General features: G+C 36.8%; 3 protein-coding genes across 7 annotated transcripts in view; 2 read left to right on the top strand and 1 right to left on the bottom strand.

Moving 5' to 3' along the window:
* LOC113111941 (protein unc-13 homolog A) overlaps positions 1-10,561 on the bottom strand; it is a 52,782-nt gene extending 42,221 nt beyond the window's left edge. For both annotated transcript variants that reach the window (XM_026277214.1, XM_026277223.1), the window contains exons 1-6: positions 10,347-10,561; positions 5,833-5,862; positions 4,856-4,955; positions 3,961-4,078; positions 482-605; positions 259-329 (exon numbers count right to left, since the gene is read on the bottom strand). In XM_026277214.1, the coding sequence (XP_026132999.1) occupies positions 259-329; positions 482-605; positions 3,961-4,078; positions 4,856-4,955; positions 5,833-5,862; positions 10,347-10,368 (465 nt within the window). In that variant the 5' untranslated portion in view covers positions 10,369-10,561. The remainder of the gene's footprint in view (positions 1-258; positions 330-481; positions 606-3,960; positions 4,079-4,855; positions 4,956-5,832; positions 5,863-10,346) is intronic.
* The window catches only part of LOC113112126 (ceramide synthase 2-like), a 371,308-nt gene that overhangs the window by 335,332 nt on the left and 12,431 nt on the right, over positions 1-23,545 (top strand). The gene's annotated exons all lie outside the window — the stretch shown is intronic.
* On the top strand, positions 12,547-17,102 carry LOC113112095 (BTB/POZ domain-containing protein 2-like). Of its 3 annotated transcripts, XM_026277496.1 has the most exons (8): positions 12,547-13,061; positions 13,973-14,092; positions 14,168-14,324; positions 14,434-14,539; positions 14,700-14,897; positions 15,374-15,566; positions 15,636-15,723; positions 16,833-17,090. In XM_026277496.1, exons 1-8 carry the CDS (start codon positions 12,565-12,567, stop codon positions 16,998-17,000), a joined length of 1,527 nt encoding a protein of 508 aa, XP_026133281.1. In that variant the 5' UTR covers positions 12,547-12,564; the 3' UTR covers positions 17,001-17,090. The 3 variants fall into 3 exon arrangements, with proteins under 3 accessions (XP_026133281.1, XP_026133290.1, XP_026133299.1); XM_026277505.1 differs by lacking the exon at positions 15,636-15,723 and having other exon boundaries at positions 16,833-17,102; XM_026277514.1 differs by lacking the exon at positions 14,700-14,897 and having other exon boundaries at positions 16,833-17,100.

Below are 23,545 nucleotides of genomic sequence, written 5' to 3'. Positions count from 1 at the left end.
GTGTGCTGATTTGCAGTAAACAATTTCAAATATGTCGGGGGCAAAAAAAAGTACATTTACAAATATTAAATACTTAAAAACTTTTTTTCCCGCCTTTTTTTTTGCGTTATATTCCCCAGCACTACTATGTCATCTCACAAGTTTGTCTTTGATTTGCGATTGTGAACACATTAGGTTAATTTACAGATGTAATTGTTTTGAAAAGTGTACGTTTGTGTTTTATGGAGAAACTACAGCACAGAGAGACGACAGACTCACATCCTGGTCTCGCATGGCATTGAGCTGCTCCAGTTTTTTGGCCCAGTATTGTGCCTCTTCTTCTGGGATGTCTATGGGAGAAACACACACAGAAGAGACGTCTTAGCCTGAGGTCGTATCTTAGATGTCATATCTACGGAGTATGTAATGGAGAAGACTCGTCAGAGTGAAAGCGGGTCTCACACACACACACACACACACACACACACACATATAATCTGACCCAGTGGCAGTTCGAAGCGTGTGTCCAGAAGCAAACGATGAAAGGTTGGATCTTTGGTGCCACAGATTTCATTATCTGCCATTATAACTTGAGAATCTAGAGTCAGCCACTCGCCTGGTCCTTCCTGAAACACAAACACACACAGAAGAAGTGTATTTACACATCTACACACATCCCAAATTACATACTTTATGCACTTAAAGTAGGCACTATGTCTCGCATATGACATTTAGTCAGCGAGTTTGTCATCCATCATCATCACAGTCATTCCAGGATGCAATTTATCAGTTTCCAACATCTCACAATTCATTTTTTGGTTAAATAAGTAATAAGGAAGTGCACTTATTATTCTTACTAGTAAATGGCATAGTATAGTACATAAGTATGTAAACTGGGACACCCCTTCAGACTCATTATGCATATCATTTTGTCATCAAATGCAAATACTTTTACATTTTAGGCTAATATTCATATTACATTTATTATTTATATAAATTGCATATTGCATAATATATGTATTTTTTATATTCTTTTATAGTTTTCAGTTATTGAACAATTTTATTTTACTATATGTATTGTACATGGCATTACAAATATATTATTGTACATACTTATTTACATTTATTTTATTTTATTTTAAAATAATATTATAAAAATATTTTTTAAAAATTATAAAAATAATAGTACCATTTTTTGAGTTTTTTTATTCAAGTCAGCCTTTTATTTTATGAGGCATTTTAAAACAACAGTTGTTGATCCACACAAATATACCCAATATGTATTAATATTTGCAAAAATAAAATAAAAAATAAATGTATAGATATATATATAATATATATAATCCATTAAATAATATATAATACATATATAATATATATAATATAATATATAATCCATTAAAAAAATTATAGTGATTTAATAATAAATGTTAATAGTGATTTCCATCCAGAGCGGTGTTGCTTGAGTACCATTTAGATTTATTTTCAAATTTAAAATTTCTATTTATTTAGAGTTCATAATTTTTGTCATTTTTTGTCGTTTTTGTTTTTTATGCATGTCTCCACAGTTTTTTTTAACCCTCGACAGCTTTAAATCACACAAACACCAGAGCATCAGCGACCGAGAGAAGTCAAAGCTCATTAATCACTGACAGCAGATGATATATTATTCATGTTACATGTGAACGCATGAGGAAAAGCTCAAGGTCATTTATAAAACAGGACATAAAAGCAGTAAATGGAAGGCAACTCAATAAAACCGCAGTCTTTAAATAACTGGGTTACATAACAGGACAGGAAGGGCACAGGTGCACGAGGTCTGAGGTGCATTACAGCCATAAATCCAGCAGTGCATGCCATGTTTGAACCAGATCTAATCAAAAACCTGACCTTCACTTCCCTTCTCTCACATCACACTGTCATCCCGAGTTCAATTTAATTTAAAGTCTGATCTCACCACAAAAAAAAACAGCTGTACTGCTCTTATTTTGCTCTTTCATAGCTCATAACATTTTCATTTAAATTTGGGCACCTTTCCATCACACTGCAAAACATTATTTAATTACTTGATATTTTTATCTCGTTTTTCAGGTCAAATATCTATATAACATTCTTGAAATCAAGATACATTCACTTGAGAAGCAAAATTACTTAAGTTTTATGAGAAATGCATCAGAATTAAGAGAATTTATGATTAAAACTAGGACTGGCCGACATGGCTAAAAATATTATCATGATTTTTTTTCACATCATAAAATATCAGTATTTATCACGATATTAAATGCTTTCCGTAACTCACTTTTAATTTAAGTCCCCATAAAAAGCCACTTTTTTTTTTTTTTCAAATTCTGTTTTATTTTTTTATTTTTTCTGGATTCTGCGTTTTAAGATTCAATGCTAATTTATTATTTTAAAAATGGTGTCTTAATTAAATTAATTAATAAAATTTTTACAATTGAATCGATATTTTGAAATGAATTCAAATAATTAATTTACAACAAAACACTGCATTTTTATTTTTTCAAACAAGATGCTGCAAAACAGAACTGTATAAATTAATAAAAATCACCTTGTTTGTATGAAATTCCTTTAGAAAAATAAAATTGTTATTATTGCTTTGAAAATTACATTGACAATATGTTTCTGTCATAATTTCTTCAAGTTAAACCAAACTCTTATTTTGATGTAACGGTCTTTCGTGTATTTGATGGTAGTTTTTCTCAAAAAAAAAAAAAGCAAAACTAATATTTTTTATTCCCAAAAATACTTCTTTAGAATATTCTTATACCTTTTTCTTAAGATTGTTCGTAACACAAAACTACTTGAAAAGAGTCTTGTTAAAATTCATCATAAATTACCTCTATTAGAATAACTTTCAACTTGTCTTAAATCCCCAAAGGTAAGATGGATTTATTGGGCTGTTTCAAAATAATTGTTGCTAGCATTACAACATACATAACTACGTGTATGCATGACATTCTTTTTTTAAATTTGAGCCTATAATTACGAGAATTTTAAGCAGCATTCAATACATATGCAATATTTCTTGAACATTCAGTACAAGACAGATGGCGAACAAATTAATGCAATACATGCAAATGAGCGCATCTTTAAACAGACGCTTCAAAAATAATTATTTAAAGTACATGGTGCATTAAAAAAACAGCGAAAATATCATGCAAGCTTATTATGATTATTACAGAGCATTATGTCTTTTCTCACGATTCTGAGATAATATCTCCCAAATCTGATTTTGTTCTCCCAAAATTATGTTTACATCTCGCCATTACGTTTTTTTACAGAATTTTTTTTTTTACGTTTACTGAGACATAAATTAATTGCGAATTCTAATTTTTCTGTCTTGCAATATTACATCTCAGTTTATATTTCAAACTTCTGAGGTTTTTTTCGAAATTATTGAGAAGAAAAATCTGAGTTGCAAAATAAAATTATTAAAAATATTATATATATATATATATATATATATATATATATATATATATATATATATATATATATATATATATATGAAAAAAAAAAACAGAATTGTCAGATAAAAAGTTGAAATTTTTATTATGTTTATTTTTATTATTCCATAAAAAAAAGTCTGAACTGTGAGATAATCAGTCATAATTACCTTTATTTTTTATTACTTGGCAGAAACAAGCTTCCAAATAAGCCTGATTTTCTTCTTAATAAGAAAAAATATATAATTTTCAAAGAATTGCCTTTAGAAACATTCTTACAAACTTCAAGAAATGTATCTTATGACATTTCTTAAGAATATTTTTGTAAATCCGGCCTCAGAAGCCTCAAGTAAAAGTCTCTATTAGATTCCCTATTTTACCAATCTTTCAATTAAAGCTTGATATTTAACTTTTTAATTAAACAGCATTTTGTTTTAGCTCTCATACTAGAACAGGTATTAAGAACGGTGCTCATATCAGCCGTATCATGCAAACCCAATGATGCAACACCGACCTCGTTAGATTGGCGTATACTCCGCAGTGGAATCCAAACGTAGCCGACCATGGTGTCCCAGATCAGTCCTTTATTCCACACCTCCACCGTCAGGCCCAGATCCAGACGATTTATCTCACTGGACACAAACAGAGAGAGAATCAGAAGACAGAACAACCTTTAGATGAAGATAAATGCAGGTGGAAGAGGAGCGCAGACTAAACCGCAGAATAAACCTGTAAATGGGAATCGAAAATGAACAAAGGATGAAAGACAGTAAGATGTTCTGCAGAGGAACGTATATATATATATATATATATATATATATATATATATATATATATATATATATATATATATATATATATATATATATATATATATATATATATATATATACACTCATTTGCATATATTTGAAAACAGAAATCTGAACATTGGATGAAGCTTGGTTCAAAACTCGTTTGATTTTGTCGATATATATAAAATGTTTGGGATATTTGGGATTTCTCTTTTTATCATTCCATAAATCAGAAGATACTGTCAACAGGCAGAAAAAAAAATATTATTACAATTATTACAATTATTAATAGTAATAGTAATTGATAGTGGATTTTACCGATACCGATTAATCAACCGATAGTTTTTATAAAGGATTTGTAATTAAAACTAAAAGAGTGCGTAACTATTTAACTTAATTTAATCAATTATCGGTACCGATTAATCACCGATAACCGATAAATCGGTCAACTTCTAATTCACACAAAATGCACTTTTGCATTAATAAAGATGTGACATGGGCCGTGGAATGGAAAAAAATGCAAGGAGACACGAGATAAACTTAAACATAAAGCAAAGAAAATAAATCCGAAAGGAACAAGGATAAGGACAGAAGAAGAGAATACGAAGGACTAACAACATGAAGTCTTGCTCCCAGCTGGGTTGGCTTCCGCGTACAGCGATGGTCGTACTCTTCACATTCTGAACCTTCAGAGTCACATATGTGTTGAATTTCTCTGCAGGAAGAACAGAAATAGAGATAGAAATCATAGCATTCACATACAGCAACCCCAAAACGTACTGTACTGAACAACTCTAAATAAATGTATAAATTAATGTATACATATTTAAATATATTATATTCAGTGTTACTGTAGCTCAAGTGGTAGAGCATTGCGATATCAATTACAAGGTTGGGGGTTCGATTCCCCGGGAACACATGATACGTAAAAATTTATAGCCTGAATGTTTGGATAAAAGCGTCTACTGAATGAATAAATTTAATTTAATTTAATTTAAATTTTTTAATTTTAAATTAATTTTAAATTTACATTTAATTTAATTTAAATGTATTTGTATAAATTAACATTAAATTAGAAAATTAAGTAATGTAAAAATAAACACTTTTCATTGTTAGTTATACAGCAAATACACATTTATTATATTTTAAAAAATTTATATAAATTAACATTGAAAGGAAATTAGTAAATAATGTTTAAAAAACGTTTTCATAGTTAGTTTACGATACCTAATTAATTTTAACGAACTATGCACTAATCTAGCTTTATATTAAACCTGGCATTGCACTTTTGCATCATTTGTGACAAATTGATTGTTATGTTTCTCATTTTCATTGCCTTGGATAAAAGCATCTTCTAAATGCATAAATGTAAATTAACTTGTATTAACAAATTGAACCAAATTGAAAATGGCAAAAAGTTTCAGAATTTATCACAATGCACCATATTTTATCTACATTACACATATCATATTTTTTATGCTTTATGATTTTTACACACACACACACACACACATATATACACATATATACACATTTTTTACATACATATATACCTGTATGTGTGAATTCATTTGTGATATCCGTTTACTTACCCTGGGGTCCATCATATTTGCCCTTCTTCACTGTAAAAAACATACAGAAGAGTTAGTATAAAAGAAATAATGAGCCAATAACGAGCTGAAACAAACACAATGGAACTAGATTTTAGTGTTTGTGTGATGTTCAAGGATGAAACCTGAGCTGTTCTTGGTCAGTTTGACCCACCACACTTCTTTGAAATGTAAGAAATACTGATTAATATGAAAGTTTGTTTGCTGCATGAGATAAAAAGATTTTAAATGCTTTTCTCGCGATTTCTTTATATGTTTATATAGTTTATATATCAAAATTCATACTTTGTTTCTCACATTCTAGTAAAAAGTCAGAATTGGGAGATTCTTTTTACATCTCAGTTTACATCTCACAATTCTGAGTTTTTTTCACAGAATTCTAAATTTACGTTTTGTTTTTTTGTTTCTATTATAGAACAAAAAAAAGTAAATTGCGAGTTTTTCTCTCACAATCATGTCTTTTTTCGGTTATACCCAACGATAATCATAATAATTTAATATATATATAATAATTAATAATATAATAATTTAACAATAATTGTAATTTAGATATAAATATAATTTTTTCTTCTCAGAATCACCAGTTTATTATTTACAATTGTAATTTATAAAGACAAAATTAAATGTAATTTATTAAAGACAAAAAGAGTTAAAATCTCCCAATTCTGAAAAAGTCCAACAGAGTCTGAATTGTTAGTTACAAACTCAGAATTGCAAGAAAAAGAAGTAAAAATTGAGAGACTTGGCAGAAATGGGTTTCCATAAATTAACCTACGAGATTTTTCTTGAAACTGTGGAGTATTTCTCATTAAGGGCATGAACATACATGTAAAGTTATACCTCTGAGGGTATTTATTTTTATATAAAACTTTTTACATTTATGCATTTGGCAGACACATTTATTTACAGAATGGATGTTGTGTTGACGGCATAAATGTTTATCCGTTCATGCATGTAAATTTAGTTGGGAATTAAAAGCATGATCTTAGGATTGTTATGCTCTACTGGTTTAAATTTAAATGTATCCTTTTCTCTTTAGAGTGTTACAAGCTCTTGGTGCATGAAGAAGATCAGTAAAGTTTCAAAGACGAAACTCTCAAATCCAAAGAGTTATTCTTTATCAAAGCTAAGACTCTGCCACGCCCCCCTGAAACCCCTCGTTTAGACACGCCCCCACATCTCTACATCACTATGTGGAAATATTTGTGTGATGTCGCCCAAATGTTGACGCAAAGAAAGAAGGGGTTGATTCAGTAACACAGTTAGTGTTGAAGCAGTCATGTCAGAGAGATGACATGAAAAATTACTTTATTTGTTCTTCCGAAAAGATGCAATTAGGAATCTTTAAGATTACTTACAACACAACCGCAACACACTTTATGAAGAACCGTTTCGTGAACCTTGAAGAGGAGGTCATTCTGACTTTGCTACGACAATCTGGCCAACACCAGCAAACAGCTTACAGATGTTTTCAGCAGCAGCAGAAGTACAGTTAAATAGATAGATCTGATACAGCTTGTTTATATCTGCACAGTCGACTGAAATATGACGACCCGAAGCGAGCGGAGCGTCCACTGTGCATCTGTGCTCAAACACCCGATCTATTCCAAGCCACTCGGTTCTCTCCATTTCAAGCAAATAAATACAGGCACAAACAATCTTTGCCATCCTGCTCCATCTAAGACTGAATTAGAGAGAGGTGTGCAGCTCTGTCGTATGGTGTTTCATTGAGTGCAGTTAAAATAGACCACTGTAATCGATCAGTACCCAGACCAGATCAATGAAGAAGACGCTGGATCGCAGAACCCAGGAAACTTAATAATAGCTCAGAATCATAAATCACTGCCAATATAAATAATTCAGAGCTGGATCTGCTGCCCACAAACAACACATCGTAATCAATGACACCCAGGCCCTGTTTATTAAAACCTCCAGCTGACTGTGAAAGGAAACGAAGAAAGAAAGCATTTTGATATCGTGCAGATGTTACTGCTTCATAATTTAGAGCTCATTAAGTCTCCTGAGATGCTTCGTTTAGGTCAACATCGTCTCAGATGTTTCTATCAGTCAATAATTGTCATTCAGAAAGGGTAAAGAGCTCAAAAAAATTCATATTAATGTGCAGATTTCTCTCCTGATTCAGACCAGAACACTTTTCACTGGAGGAAGCATTGAGTTATAGACTCGGATTTGAGTTAAAATCATCTTAATGCTGGATTTGTTTCATCTTTTGTCTTCTCCAGATGTTCACTGACGGACTGTGGATTATTGTGATGTTTTTATCAGACTCTCATTCTGACGGCACCCATTCACTGCAGAGCATCCATTGATGAGACACTGATGCAGTGCTACATTTCTTTTCGGGTGAACTGTTTCTTTAAGATCTCTTCTTCTAGTCTCTCCAAAAGCATTTGGACAAGAAACAAAACTCCTCATAAAGCATCAAAGCATGGCACTAACTGAAGACTTTGTGAAGGTGGGATGTTCAGTAATACATACGAATGAAAACACTCCCACATTCAGCATAAGAGTCGTATCACTCAACACAACAGCAGAAAAATGTAATCCATTCATCTTTAGATTTCATTACTCAATCTGTTAAGGGTAATATATACAAAAAGTATAGTGGAGTGCCTGACAATACTTTATCTCTTAAGTAAAGAGCTTAATTAAATCATGACGCTTCACGCTGCACACTTTCTCCTGTAATGAGCATTGATCCAACACCTCAGTCATGACAAACCACACATCAAGAATAAAAGCTTTCGTCGTCTCATTGAGAAATAAACCCATAACTCTTTTCCTGAACAGTTCCTTTCCTCAGGGACTTCCTCTAAATCAGTTATATTGTCTAGATCATATCTTATCCCCCAAAAATGGGTTATTTGAACTGTGTTTTTACTTTCCATTACAAAACAAAACACATCTTCCCCTCCAGATTCTAATGTAACATATTTTTTATGTTTTTAAATCAGCATAAATTAAGGGTTATTTTATTCTTTTTACATTTTGGAAATATAATTCATTTTTATTTATTAGATTTGTTGATTTTTATTTGATATTATTATTTTGTATTCACTTAAAGGAAGTGGAATTTTTTTTCTTTTCTCCATTAAATATAATGTAAAAACAATCTTAAAAATAAGCTTCATTTCATATATAATAATATAATAATTATATATAATAATTATATATAATAATATAATAATTATATATATATATAATTTAGATATTTTTGCATTATGGTAATGAAAATTTAGTTTAATTAGTTTAGTTAAAATTTAGTTTAGTTTTTGCTCTAAACTAAAGGGGTTTGGCATATTTGCTAATTTGCTTTTTCATTAAATATCATGTCGACATATTAAATTAATTCATATCAGCAAACAAAAATCCAATTTTCATTAGTGTAATGCAACAATTTTATTTTTAATGAATTATGTGTTCATATTATGCGTTTTTGTGTGAATCGTATTATTTATATATTTATTTATAACATTTATTATTTTTATATAATATATATAAATACATATTATCTATATATATATATATATATATATATATATATATATATATATTTTTTTTTTTTTTTTTTTTTTTTTTTTTTTTGATTTTGGGATAAAATGATTCATGCATTAATCTCGGAAGGTTTAGTGCGATTCACCCTTGAACAGCTGTGCGCTTAATGACCAGCGCTTCTAGTGTTTAAGAGTCTGATGCGGCACAGAATAAGAATGAGAGCCAGCCACGTGTCAATGCATCAGAGCAAAATAATCAGCAGTGCTGGATTACACTCATCCAGCCATCCATGATCTGTTTTCTAAAGTGCATTGGATGCCCATGAGTCTCTAAGACTATAATGCAGTACACATGTTGCAGAACAGATATTGCTTTCAGAGCATGCATTGCATCAGAGGCGTCTGAAATCAACCAATCGTAAATATGACCCGTCAATCAATCAATATTTTAATCCACACTGTTAATGTGGGTGAAGCTGAAGAAACGTGACGTCCTGAAAGATTTGCACAGTGACCAGGATGATCTTCACAACACAAGAAATGTCATTTCATCAAGCACACACACACACACACACACACACACAGGATTCCCTCACGAACACACTTCCCACGCCGAGCCAGAGATCCCCACACTACAATACCAGCAAAACCCTTTATAACAGCACATTTCTACATATCAGATCCTTAAAATATTAATGCAGTGTCCTAACAGCGTCTGCATTCAATACTAACAGGTTGATGAATGAATCTTCAAACACCTTTATTAAACAAGTCTCATTTTACACGTACCATGATAAAAGAGTGACAAAAATAACATTTTTGGACATGCACATTAAATATAACGCTTGCAAATACCATAATGTCTGTGTTCATATTAAAGTGCCATGGTACTGCAACAGTGAGGAATACGATAAAAGGATTTTGTGACTGTGTTATTTAAATTCTGTCACAACAAATGGCGAATGAAAGAGTGTTACTCACCACCGACGCAGAGCAGAGACATCGCGTCGCGTCGCGTCACACCTCCGCGGGAACGGGACAGTCCGTTAACGTGCTGTGACTGGATTCAACACAAAGCCATAACCGCAGCTTCTCAGCAATAAACTCCGATCTCACAGAAAATCTTCACATTCCTTCAGCACCAGCGGCGCGGGAACAGCTCGCACCGTGACGTCACGCCGAGGAGACGCAGACGGAGTTTCTCTCTTCTGACTCGCGCGCGCGCGCACACGAGGGACTCCCGCACACGCGCGTGCAGAAATGAATTTATTATATAACAGAGCAGATCGAAGTATTACAGGTTTATTATACAACAAAAAAATTTGAATAGAAAAAGGCTGAACATTAAAGATATATGGGAAACGTCTGCGTTAATTTAAATGAGAATTTATACAAAGCGTGTGTATAATAATGAATATTGAAATATCACTGACTGACATCGCTTTAAAAATAATAATTATTATTATTATTATAATCGTATTGAAGTTGCTATAATAACTAGGGTATTCACAATTGAATTTATTTTTGATTACTGAATACTTTATATATTTTAAACTTTAGGGACTTCTATTTTATAGACATTATAATTATAATATATTATGCAATTTATTAGGATGAAAGATTTTATTTATTAGTTTTTTATCATATATTTATATATTTAATAATAAAAAGCAAATAAATAAATAAATAAAATTCATCTTAAGAAATTGCATCATCTTTTTGGACAAGGACTTTTGACAACAGAAATGTCTCATTTAATTTAATATAATATAACTGTATTTAATTTTGGATAGACACATCTTTGTAATAAAAATGTGTCTATCCAAAAGTAAATACAGTTATATTATATGTGAAACATTTTTATACCACCTGCTATAATGTAAAATAATATAATAATAATAATAATAATAATAATAATAATAATAATAATAATAATAATAATAATAATAATAATAATAATAATAATATAGCAACGAAAATAAATGCAAATACATCTTCAAAGTCTTTGTCTTTCAATAAAACTTATTTGACAAAAAAAATGTTTAAAAATATATAATATATACAATTCGAATAAAGAATCCTGCAACTACAGTTTTCTCTTTCATTCTGTTTAAAATGCTAAATGCATAAACGAAAATATATAACGTAAGAGAAACAGTTTGGGTGGATACTTTAGGTTCATTCCTATACTAACTGCATTTCCAGTGTCTCAACATCGTCACAGTGGAAACAATTTCATGACAGGGCTTTTTTTTCTTTCGCAGATGCTGCATTTGCTGCAGCTTTTGGGCGTGTGACGTCATCGCGTCGCTTCCCAGCTCGTCCAGAAGGGGGCGTCATGACACTCAAGTATTATTACTCGGTGATAGGCTTTGACTTTTGCCATTTATTTACATGCATACATGAACACAATAGCACGTGACTAACCATGTAAACCACATCAAGTGTATATAGAGATAACAGATCATTTATTATTGAGCTTCTAGTGCGGTTTCCTGGACAGAGATTTAGCCTCTTAAACTCCAAAGGCCCTTGAGCTACTTCAGGACTAAATTGAGGCTTAAAGTGTTTAACTTCAGATTTACGTAGTGTTTTCAATCTTTATACATCAAAAATGGTAAATAGGATCAAAGAAGCCTATGAAAATAAATCTAGATAAGAATTATGGATTAAGCCTGCTCCAGACTTAATTTAAACCCTGTCTGGGAACCCGTCCCCTGATGTTTATGAGGATGTTTAGGATGGAAACAAAAGGAATCCCTGCTTTCTCCTTTTTCTAGAAATCATAATGGGTATATTCTAAATAAATTGCTAAAAATATTAAAATGTGTGTGTATATATATACAAATTCTAGGCAATTGGAATTTGCCATAAACTGCATTAAACCAATGTACTGACAAACCAGTTCCCTTTTGTTATATGAATAATAATTCATATATTTTGAAAGACTTTCATTTTATAGATATTGCAAGAATAGTTTCTAGTCTGTTTTACTTGTGTCCGATTTAATAGATAAAAAAATTGTATAAAATATAATAGAAAAATAATTTAGAATAAAAATTTTGAGTGGTTTTAAAGATATTGATATATACAACTCCACACGTGCGCTTGGGACCGGGTGTTGTGCGCGTGCGCGCGATATGACCGAAAGTGCTCGACATTTGTTTACTCATTCAGCGGGTGCGCGCCTCAGTTCAAGATGGCTACCGGAGACAACAGCGGTCGGGTTCCGTGTTTAAATTTCTCCGGACCCGGACCTTTGAGGAACAGCCAACCGAGCAACAGTTCATACGCTTTGGCCGCGAGTCACGGAGGATCGGTTGGAGGCGGCGGAGGCTCTCAGGGCGTAACGAGACGCTCAAATCCCCAACCGGGGCCTGTGAGTTTGGAAAGCCCCGGTGTTGCGTCAGGACCTCCGCCGAACCTGGTGAACTCTCCCCCGGCTGCCGCGGCGGAGGTGGGGCCGCTGCCTCCGACCGCCTCGAACATGACCGGGAACCCGTCTAATAACGCTGCGATGCACTCGTCTCTGTCCGCAGCCGCCGTGCTCGTGTACCGGGAGCCTGTTTATAACTGGCAGGCGACGAAAACCACAGTGAAAGAGAGATTTGCGTTTCTGTTCAATAATGAAGTACTGAGTGATGTTCACTTTCTAGTGGGGAAAGGAATCGGAGTCCAGCGGATACCTGCGCACAGGTGATGCACTTAACACACAGTAAATTAATCTTGTCATTATTTACTCCCTACAAAGTCGTCTTAAAACCTGTATGACTTGCTTTATTCGTAGAACACAACAGGAGATATTTAGTGGGATGTTCACGAGCCCGTTTCAGTATAATAGAAGTGGATAGGGACTGGAATTGTCAAGCTCCAAAAATGGCTAAAAGCCTCGTAACCGTTGTCCATATAACTCATGAGATATTTTAACAAGTTTTTCGAGATTATAATATAATTTAGTGTAAGAAACAGACTAAAATTAAAGACGTTATTCGTAAAAAAAAAAAATCTCCCCCTCAGCTGAAGCGCTTAATTCGCGCGCGCACGTTTAACAGCTGGTCACGAGACAAACGTTTTTATGAAAAAAAAAACTACAATTAAAATATTTTTGCATTGTGAAAATTCGTAAGTGTGGGTGTATTTGTCATTAACTTGTTTTACTTTTCCATGAGATTAAAAAGGTGTTTTTATCTATTTTTTTTTTCTTTTTATAAATTCTGAGAGAAAACTCATAATTGCGATACATGACCTCTGACCTCATACAGAATTTTCATAATAAGAGTTTATCTCGCAATTAATTTTTTTTCTGCCATGGAATCACAAATAAAATTATGATTTTTTTTGTTGTTGTATATATTAGAATTTTTTTCGCAATTGAGAAAAAAGTTAATTGCAAAATAGATATAAACTCGGAATAAAACAGAAATATAATTGTGATATATATTTTTTTACACGATTCCAATTTTTTTCTTGCAAATTATGAGTTGACATCTTGAAACTGGAATTTATATTATTTTTAAGTGAAATCAGAATATATGAATACATTAGAATATTCTAAATGTATAATTTATCATATCAATAATTATTATTATATTTATTGGTGATATTAGGTTTGTTCTGGCCGCTGGCAGTGCAGTATTCGATGCCATGTTTAATGGAGGCATGGCCACCACATCCACAGAGATCGAGCTTCCTGATGTAGAGCCTGCTGCGTTCCTGGCATTGCTCAAGTAAAAGTGTTTTTCTCAGTATGCATGCATGCATGTACTCTACACACATTCCAGAAACTCTAACCTTTTCTCCAGGTTCCTGTACTCCGATGAGGTACACATCGGACCCGAGACAGTGATGACGACTCTCTACACCGCTAAGAAATACGCCGTTCCTGCTCTGGAGGCCCAATGTGTGGAGTTTCTGAAGAAGAACCTGCGCGCAGACAATGCGTTCATGCTGCTCACACAGGTAGAGAAAAATTAGATTAGAGAGGAATCGGTATGTGCTCCTGAACATCCTCTGAGTGCATCCTAATGTTTACTGGGAGTCTGACAGTGCATGTGTTGTGTGTTTGAAGGCGAGACTGTTCGACGAGCCACAGCTGGCCGCTCTGTGTCTGGAGAACATCGACAAAAACACCGGAGACGCTCTCGCTGCTGAGGGATTCACCGATATTGATCTGGGTACTGTACCACAGAAACACATGCATTACAAGAGCACTGGGTCCGAGCTGAAGCAGTACCTCACCTAAAAACCACATTGTGAGAGGGTGCTGTTCTCATGAAAGCCGTGGTTGGTTCCTCTGGTCCTCACAGACGTCTGTGTGTCTCTGGTCTCTGTCAGACACGCTGGTGGCGGTGTTGGAGAGAGATACTCTGGGCGTTCGTGAGGTGCATCTGTTCGGAGCCGCGGTGCGCTGGGCAGAAGCGGAGGCTCATCGACAGCAGCTGCAGCTCACGCCGGAGAACAAGAGACGTGTGCTGGGGAAAGCCCTCAATCTCATCCGCTTCCCGCTCATGACCATCGAGGAGTTCGCCGCAGGTCTCTACACACGCTCGTGCCACTAGAACAGTTTATCAAACCTTTAGACATAATACTTTAATGGCTCTGATATAGTGAGAATATGGAAGAAACTAGAGCGGATTCTGACACACAATATGAGTCTCCAGTGATGAGATGAGATGTAAATGATCCGCACATATAACACTGAAGAAATAAACTCTCCTCAGAAGATGTGAGATGTTCTGGAGGCTTGTGAAGATCATTCCTCCGCTGAGGAACAGTGAAAATAAAGCTCCTCAAAAGATCCTGAGGATCAGATTTGAGACTCTGAAACATGATTGATGGAGAACCAAGTAAAGCTGAGCTGCTTCAGTCCAGGAAGAGTTCATCTGGAGATATTACTGACCTTATTCTGACCTTTACTTGATCACAATCAGACAGGATTTGAGTCGAGAATAGGGATTTAGAGATCGAGTGTGATGCAGTGGCTGTATGAGCATGTGTGTTTCACTCAGGTCCTGCTCAGTCGGTCATCCTGACGGACAGAGAGGTGGTGAGTCTGTTCCTGCACTTCACGGTGAATCCTAAACCACGTGTGGAGTTCATCGACCGGCCGCGCTGCTGTCTGCGAGGGAAAGAGTGCAGCATCACGCGCTTCGGGCAGGTGGAGAGCCGCTGGGGGTACAGCGGGACCAGCGACCGCATCCGGTGAGAGAGAGACCCCCGTGTGGTCAGCTAACCCTGTGAAGTCCTCTAACTGACCGCTGCTCTCTGCAGGATCTCTGTCAGTCGCAGGATATTCATTGTGGGCTTTGGTCTTTATGGATCCATACACGGACCTACAGACTATCAGGTCAACATACAGGTACCACAGCAGTTTAAACATTGCATGTCTGGTTTAAGGTAAAGAGAGACATTTCTGGGCCCTGACGTCAATGCAAAAGTTTTAGTTATTGTTACAGATCGTTTTAATTCTTTTGCATTTAGTAATGTAATTTATTTTTTATCATTCTTGATTTTCAATAGTTCGGTCTCACTTTTTATGCACTTCTTTTCATAGTTCGGCTGGTCCTGCGACTTACAGTCAGGTGCGACTTATTTATCAAAATTAATTTGACATGAACCAAGAGAAAACATTACCGTCTCCAGCCGCCGGAGGGTGCTCTGTGCTGCTCAGTTCTCCTGTAGTCTACACTGAACACATAGAGCGCCGTCTAGCGGCTGGAGACGGTAATGTGAACTCTTGGTTCTAAATAAATGTGACTTCTAGTCCAGTGGGACTTCTATGTTTTTTTCCTCATCATGGCGTATTTTTGGATTGATGCGACTTCATCACGCACAAAATGCAAGGGTTAACGAAAAATAAAACCATTAAAAATATAGATTTTTTTGTATTCGCTTTTATTAATCTGTTATTTGAAATAAATGTTAAATGTAATAAAATATTTTTAAAAAGTTTTTTTTTTCAGCTAGTTTCTCATTTTTATTTAATTTAACTTAAACCGGAAAAAAGATACATAATTAAAACAAATAAAATGACAAAAACATGCAACAAAATTTCTAAAACTTGGAAAAATAGAAAACATACAAGTAGAAAATGATTCAAAATATGAGTGAAACTAGTATCCCAACACTCAAATAACACTGGGAAATACATACTTATATATTTATGTGATAAAAATGTCATGCACTCCATTGTCAAATTTCACATTTAAGTGTTACTAGTAGTATTGATGACCTCTTTTTAATTACTACATTATTAATTTGCATTTAATGACTTTTTTTTGGTCACACCAGAATTAGGAGAAATTGATTAATAATGAAACATCATCAGTCATAACACCTGAAATACAGACTTCTACACTGATGGATTTGAACATAGTGTTGCAAACCAAGCATCATCCTGCAGTGTGCTCGTGTTATTTCAGTGTTGTCTCTGTGTTCGTGTCTGAGTTGATCCTGAATCTCTCTCAGATCATTCACACGGACAGTAACACCGTTGTGGGTCAGAACGACACGGGCTTCAGCTGCGACGGATCGGCCAGCACCTTCAGAGTCATGTTCAAGGAGCCGGTGGAAGTTCTGCCCAACGTCAGTTACACGGCCTGCGCTACGCTAAAGGTGACCGCAGCCCATCGCTAGCTCATAGAAAGCTGCTTAAACAAACACTGGCTCACTTTCAGTATTATTGAATACTGACTTGGGATTCCATCCAGAGATGAGATTGTGTAACATCTCTCTCTCTCTCCCTCTCTCAATTCAATTCAATTCAATTCAATATTGCTTTATTGGCATGAATGTAAATTATACAATATTGCCAAAGCTTAGTGTACATATATAGAAGAAATAGAATAAATTATAACAAAAAAATGGACATCACAGTAATGGAACTGATTATAATAACATCTTATAATATTAAACTAACAAATTATAACATTTGTGTGAACGTTTGATTCCACAGTCTTAAACTTACATAGAAATACACAAACATACTAAGGGTCACTGTGGTGCACAATAGGGTCAGACACACTGAGGTCACACACACACACACACACACACACACACGTTCACCTGCTGTCTCTCAGGCTGTGGCACGTCCACACGTATCTCGCAGCCAGTGCTGCTGTGTGTCCCTCTCCTAATATTATTTTTAATTGTTCTGTTTCACTAATTGCTGTAAAGTTCTGTATTAAATTTGTGAATTTGTTAAAGTATAGTTCTCTTATGGAGGTGTATTTCTGACAGTGCAGGAGGAAGTGCGTCTCTGTCTCGATCTCTCCTGTCTGACAGTGAGCACACACTCTTCTCTCTCTGGGTAACCAGCTCTTTCGGTGTCTGCCCGTCTCGATGGCTAGACTGTGCTCACTGAGCCTGTACTTGGTCAGGATCCGTCTCTGCTTTGTGTCTCTGACACTCTGAAGATAATCTTCATATTCATAATCAGATTTTAGAGTTCGATAGAATTGTAATTTTCTTTGTGTTTTAGTTTCTTGATCCCAAAGTTCCAGATATGTATTTTTAGATAGTTTGGTAATTTGGTTGATTTTGATGTTTTGGTGAGAAGCAGTGCTGGTCTGAGACTGGTTAGTGTTAGTAGAGTTAGTCAGGTTAGTAAGTCTCAGAACTAGCTGACTCAGTGGACTCTTTTCAGGGTTCAGTTCTTGGGTTTGTAGCGCTTTAAAATGAAGCGATTCTGTGGGACTTGATTTCAGATGCATCCAGAATTTGAGGGATCTTTTTTGCATATTGATAAACAATGGGAATCGGCCTAATTCTGCCCTACATGCGTTATTGGGTGTTCTTCTTTGTAATTTTAGAATCATTTTGCAGAATTCTGTGTGTAGGGCTTCTGTTGGATGTCTGTCCCATCTAGTGTAGCTCTGATCACTGAGTGGACCCCAAACCTCACTTCCATACAGCGCTATGGGCTGAAGCACACTATCAAAGATTTTACACCAAATTGGAATCGGTATTTCAATATTTTGGAATTTTTTCCTGATTGCATATAGAGCTCTTCTAGCTTTATCTTTGAGAGCATTCACTGCCGAACTGAAACTCCCCGATGCAGTGAGGGTCAGACCGAGGTAAGTGTACTGCATCGTGTGTTCTAGAGCGGTGCTGCCTAGACTGAACTGGTGTCTGTGTTCCTGACACCTGGGCTTCTTCTGGAAGACCATAATGTTGGTCTTGTTGAGGTTTACTGCCAGGGCCCAGTTCTGGCAGTAGTTGTCCAGCAGGTCCAGGTGCTGCTGTAGTCCCTGTGGGGTGGAGGACAGCAGCACCAGATCATCTGCGTACAGCAATAGCTTGATGTTCTTGTCTTGTAGAGAGAGTCCAGGGGCTGTAGACTGTTCCAGCTGCACCGCTAACTCATTGATGTAAATGTTGAACAGAGTTGGACTCAGACTACAGCCCTGCCGCACTCCTCTTTTCTGGGTGAAGAATTCTGTATGTTTGTTGCCAATTCGGATCGCACATTTGTTGTTCGAATACATTGATTTTATAATGTCAAAAACTTTACCCCCTACACCACTTTGTAAAAGTTTATAGTATAATCCGTCGTGCCAAATAGAATCAAATGCTTTTTTGAAATCGACAAAGCATGCAAATATTTTTCCGTTTTGGGTCTGTTTTACGTGTTTATTGATTAGGGTGTGTAGGGTGTAAATGTGGTCAGTCGTTCTGTGATTTGGAAGGAAGCCAATCTGACTCGGGCTCAGGACATTGTGCTCGTTAAGGAAGTTTACCATTCTATGGTTTAAAATACTGCTAAATAACTTCCCCAGATTACTGCTCACACAGATGCCTCTGAAATTATTCGGGTCCAATCTGTCTCCACTCTTGTGAATCGGGGTAATGAGTCCTCGGCTCCAGATGTCAGGAAAGCAGCCTGAACTAAGTACAGTGTTGAATAATTTGAGCACAGCTGTCTGAAGCTCAGGTGTGCTGTGTTTCAGCATTTCACCTAGAATGCTGTCAGGACCACAAGATTTCTTACATTTTAGGCTTTTGAGTTTGTTTGTCAATTCTTTAAATGTAATTGGGAAATCAAGTGGATTTTGATTATTTTTAATAGTGTCTTCATAAGTTTGTAGATTTTGTTTGATCAGATCATAATTGTCATGGAGTTGTTTTGGTGGGATTTCTTGATATAAATTTTCAAAGTGTTGTGTCCAAATGTTTCCGCCTTGTATTGGTAGATCTTGTGGTTTTGTTGTGCTCAGATTATTCCACATATCCCAGAACTGATTTTGATTTATTGAATGTTCTATTTCTTCTAAACTTTTGTTCAGATGGTGTTGCTTTTTTGCTCTAATTGTGTCTTTGTATTGTTTTAGTTTTGAGCAGTATTCAGTTCTTATGTCGGTGTCGTATGGTTCTTTATGTTTCAGATTTGATAATTTTCTAAGTTGTTTTCTTAATGTTTTACAGTCTGAGTCAAACCATTTTTCATCTTTTGGTGTTTTTTTAATGAATTTTTTGCCTTTCTTTTTCAATTCACTTATATATGCTGCTTTTTGAAATATGTTATTGATTTCATTTGTAGCCAAATTAACACCATCTTTAGTTGTTTCAAATTGTTTGTTCATAAATATAGTGATTAGATTCTTCAGTTGTTCAGAATTCAGGGCATGGATGAATTTCTCTGCGCTGTCTGAAGTCCATCTGTATTTCTGCTGGACCTGAAACATTGTGCAGGTTTCCAGCTTGATTTGTTCTGGTGTGTGATTTGTTTTAATATAAATGTTAGTTTGGTTATGGTCAGAGAGTGGAGTTTGCTGTTTGACAGTGAATGCACTGAAGGAGGAGGGGTCCATGTCAGTGATGGCGTAGTCAACTACACTAGCTCCAAGAGCTGAACAACACGTGAACCTCCCTAAAGAGTCCCCTCGGATCCTGCCATTAAGGATGTACAGGCCTAAAGCTCGGCAGAGGTGCACTAACTCAGAACCAGTTTTATTTACAGTTTGGTCAAGATTATTTCTCGCTGGACGATTTCTTGTGAGACCCAGGGAGCTCTGGCCAAAGATATATTGATTACCCTTTGGATCTATGTAATCAGGTTCAGATCCAGTTCTTGCATTAAAGTCTCCACACAGCAGCACATTTCCCTGGGCCTGGAAACGGCTGATCTCTGTGTGGATGTTGTTCAGATACTCTTCATCATGGTAAGGGGATTCTGCTGGGGGGATATAGATGGCACAGAGGTATGTGTCAGTGGTTGAAATGCCAATTTGGTTATTTAGTTTTAACCAGCAGTGAAATTTTCCGAGTGTGATGACAGAAATGTGTTTGGCCAGATCCTCCTTGTACCACAGCAGAACTCCTCCTGAGTCTCGTCCACGATGTACTGTACTTAATTTAACTGAGGGCACAATCACTTCATAGTAGCCTGAGGGACAGTAGGTGAGCGCATCACTTCTACACCAGGTCTCGGTGAGAACAATAATATCAGCATCTTTGATATTTTTAAGGAATTCAGGGTCTGTGCTTTTAGAACCAAAAGTTGAAGAAAAAAGACCCTGAATATTCCAACAACATATATTAAATGAACGCATTAGTATTATTAAAGATAAACCTATTTTGTAAGACAGAGAGAAAATAACACAATGTACAGTACATGCTAAACAATTTACATTAGTGCTTTTTTTTTATTTTATAATGTGTTAGTGTGTGTAGTCCTTATCTGCTGAGGAGCTGTCTGCACAGGGTCTGCAGCATCTCTCTGATCTGACTCAGTTCACTGCTGGGGGCAGCGGGGGGGCGGGCTGCAGCTTCAGCATAGCTCTGTGCTCTCAGCTCGGGGGGCTTCTCTTGCTGTGGGGGGGCCTTCGGTCTCTTCCTTCTGACTGGGGTTTGTTGGGCAGCAGGTGGATGTGAGGTCGGTGACTGTAGGTGTACAGCTCTGTGGGGAGCTGGAGGTGGATGATGTGGGATCCTGGTCCAGGCGATGTCCTTCTTCACCGGGGTCGGAGGGGTGTGTCTGGGCATGTAGGGGTGAATGGGTCGATGGTATTCTGGGGTCGGTAACAGGGGCCTTGGTGATGATGGTCTGCGGCCCAGGGCTGCATCCTTTAGGGTCTTTGCAAAGACACGCACTGCATCTCTGTGCAGGTGGAGTCCATCATACAGGTGTTGGAGGCCGATGTTGTGGTGGTGGGCCAGGTGTACGTTAGGGAGTGAAGAGCATCTACGGGAGATTTCATCATTAATGCTGTAGATGATGTGTGGTGGTGTGTCGGATCGTGGGAGAAGTGTGGAGATTACGATTCGGGACTCTGGGAATCTTTTTCTGGTGACTTCTGCTATTTTCCTCACAGCATCAGCAGTATTGTTGCGCAGTGAGTGAAGGTCATTAGTCCCAGTGTGTATAATAACACGTGAGGGGTGTCCTGTGAAGTCTCTGATGATCTGGTGGGCCTGGCCTGTTGTGCTGCATCGCTTTGCAGTGACTTTCTGGTGTGGGAAGAGTTTCTGTGGGTCCAAGAACTTCCCATTAGAGTCCATGAGGAGGAGCACATCTGGGTCAGGTTCAGGACTGTGGGCAGGTGAGGCTTGTGTTTCTGCAGGTGTCTGTGTGTTTGTCGCAGGTACACTCTCTGTGTTTGTGTAGTTAGGTCTGTCTGTAGTAGGAGCTGTACTGTAGCACAGTGTGTTGTCTGTTGTGTTATTCTGTAACTGCTCTCTCATGTCTTGCAGCTGTCTGGAGAAGATCTCCTCTTTTCTCTCTTTGTCCTCTTCTAGCTGGCCTATCTGTACACGGAGAGCTCGGTTGTCTTCCTGTAGATCTCTGACAGCTCTGGTGAGTTCAGTGATGGAGGAGTGAGTGTTGTTCCTCAGCTGCTGGAGTTCATCTTTGAGCTCTTGGATGTGAAGGTTTGTGTTGTGTTTGTCTGAGAGTTTGGCTTGAGTGTGTTCTCTGAATTCAGTGAAGTCCAGTTCCAGTAAAGCTAAGCTGTCTCTCAGTCGGCGTTCAGATGGTGAAGGAGGAGGATTCACTGGCTCTTCTTCCTCAGAGTCTGTACAGTCTCCCTGAGGCTCGTTTCTCTCCTCCTCGACTCTGGCCTTCAGCAGGGGAAACATCTCCTCAAATGAGTTCAGGCTTGCTTCATTGCCTTGCAGTAGGAAGGTGCCTTTAGTGTAGTAGGTTATGGTGAGAATGGGGTTGTCTGTATCCAGCATTTCATCTTTACATATAGTTAATCTTCCCCCTCGGCCGATTCCCTCTTTAAACACGTGTTTGTATTCCTCACAGATGGTCAGTTTCCATGTAGTTATTAGAGTGGTGTAGAAGATGAGGTTGTTCTTGATTCTCCTACCATTGAGCTGAATGTAGTCAGCATACAGCAGATCAGGGTTGTCTCTGAGAGTCTTCTCTTTGTGTTTCTTTCGTGCCTGCACACTTCTGCACTTCTCTGGGTAACACACCTCCCTGCAGTCTGTTTGCGCCAGGGTTGCCATGGTGATCACACTGGGCCACTGAGTCACAGCTGCAGCTAGCTTTAGCCTTTAGCTTCTAATCATGAGAGGTTTTACTCTCTCTAATAAAGTAAAAATAACTTTTTGTCAAAGTTTTGTGCCAAATAGTGCTCACCTCTCTGTTTAGTAGCTGAAGATCAAAAATTGTGAGATGTTTTTCAGCTGGAATTCTTTTAAAAAATCTTTGACGGTTTTGGAGGGAAATCTGCTGTTAGCTGTTAGAGTGGTGATCCAGCATCAGATGCTAATTCACAGGCTCCAATCTTCTTTCTTGTTTTAAAAATGTTTAAAGAAGAAAAATCTTACTTTCCATGAATCCAGATTGTTCCTCTGTTGTTTGTACTTGATTGTTGTCGTTATTTCGCTCTCTGTCTCACTTTTTGGTTTAATCTTTAATGATTTTTCAGGAGCTCATTTTAGAGTGGCTGATCAGTCTCAGTCTCCAGTCTCAGTCTCTCTCTCTCTCTCTCTCTCTCTCCCCTCTCTCCCTCTCTCCTCCCTCTCTCCCTCTCTCCCTCTCTCCCTCCCTCCTCCCCTCTCTCTCCTCCCTCCCTCCCCCTCTCTCTCCCTCTCTCCCTCCTCCTCCCCCTCTCTCTCCCTCTCTCCCTCCCTCCCTCCCCCTCTCTCTCCCTCTCTCCCTCCCTCCCCTCTCTCTCCCTCTCTCCTCCCCTCTCTCTCCCTCTCTCCTCCCTCCCTCCCCCTCTCTC

The sequence above is a fragment of the Carassius auratus genome, chromosome 2, assembly GCF_003368295.1.
Source record: "Carassius auratus strain Wakin chromosome 2, ASM336829v1, whole genome shotgun sequence".
NCBI lineage: Eukaryota > Metazoa > Chordata > Actinopteri > Cypriniformes > Cyprinidae > Carassius > Carassius auratus.
The sequence above is the reverse complement of the archived record's forward strand: the minus strand, read 5'-3'. Positions and strand labels throughout refer to the sequence as shown.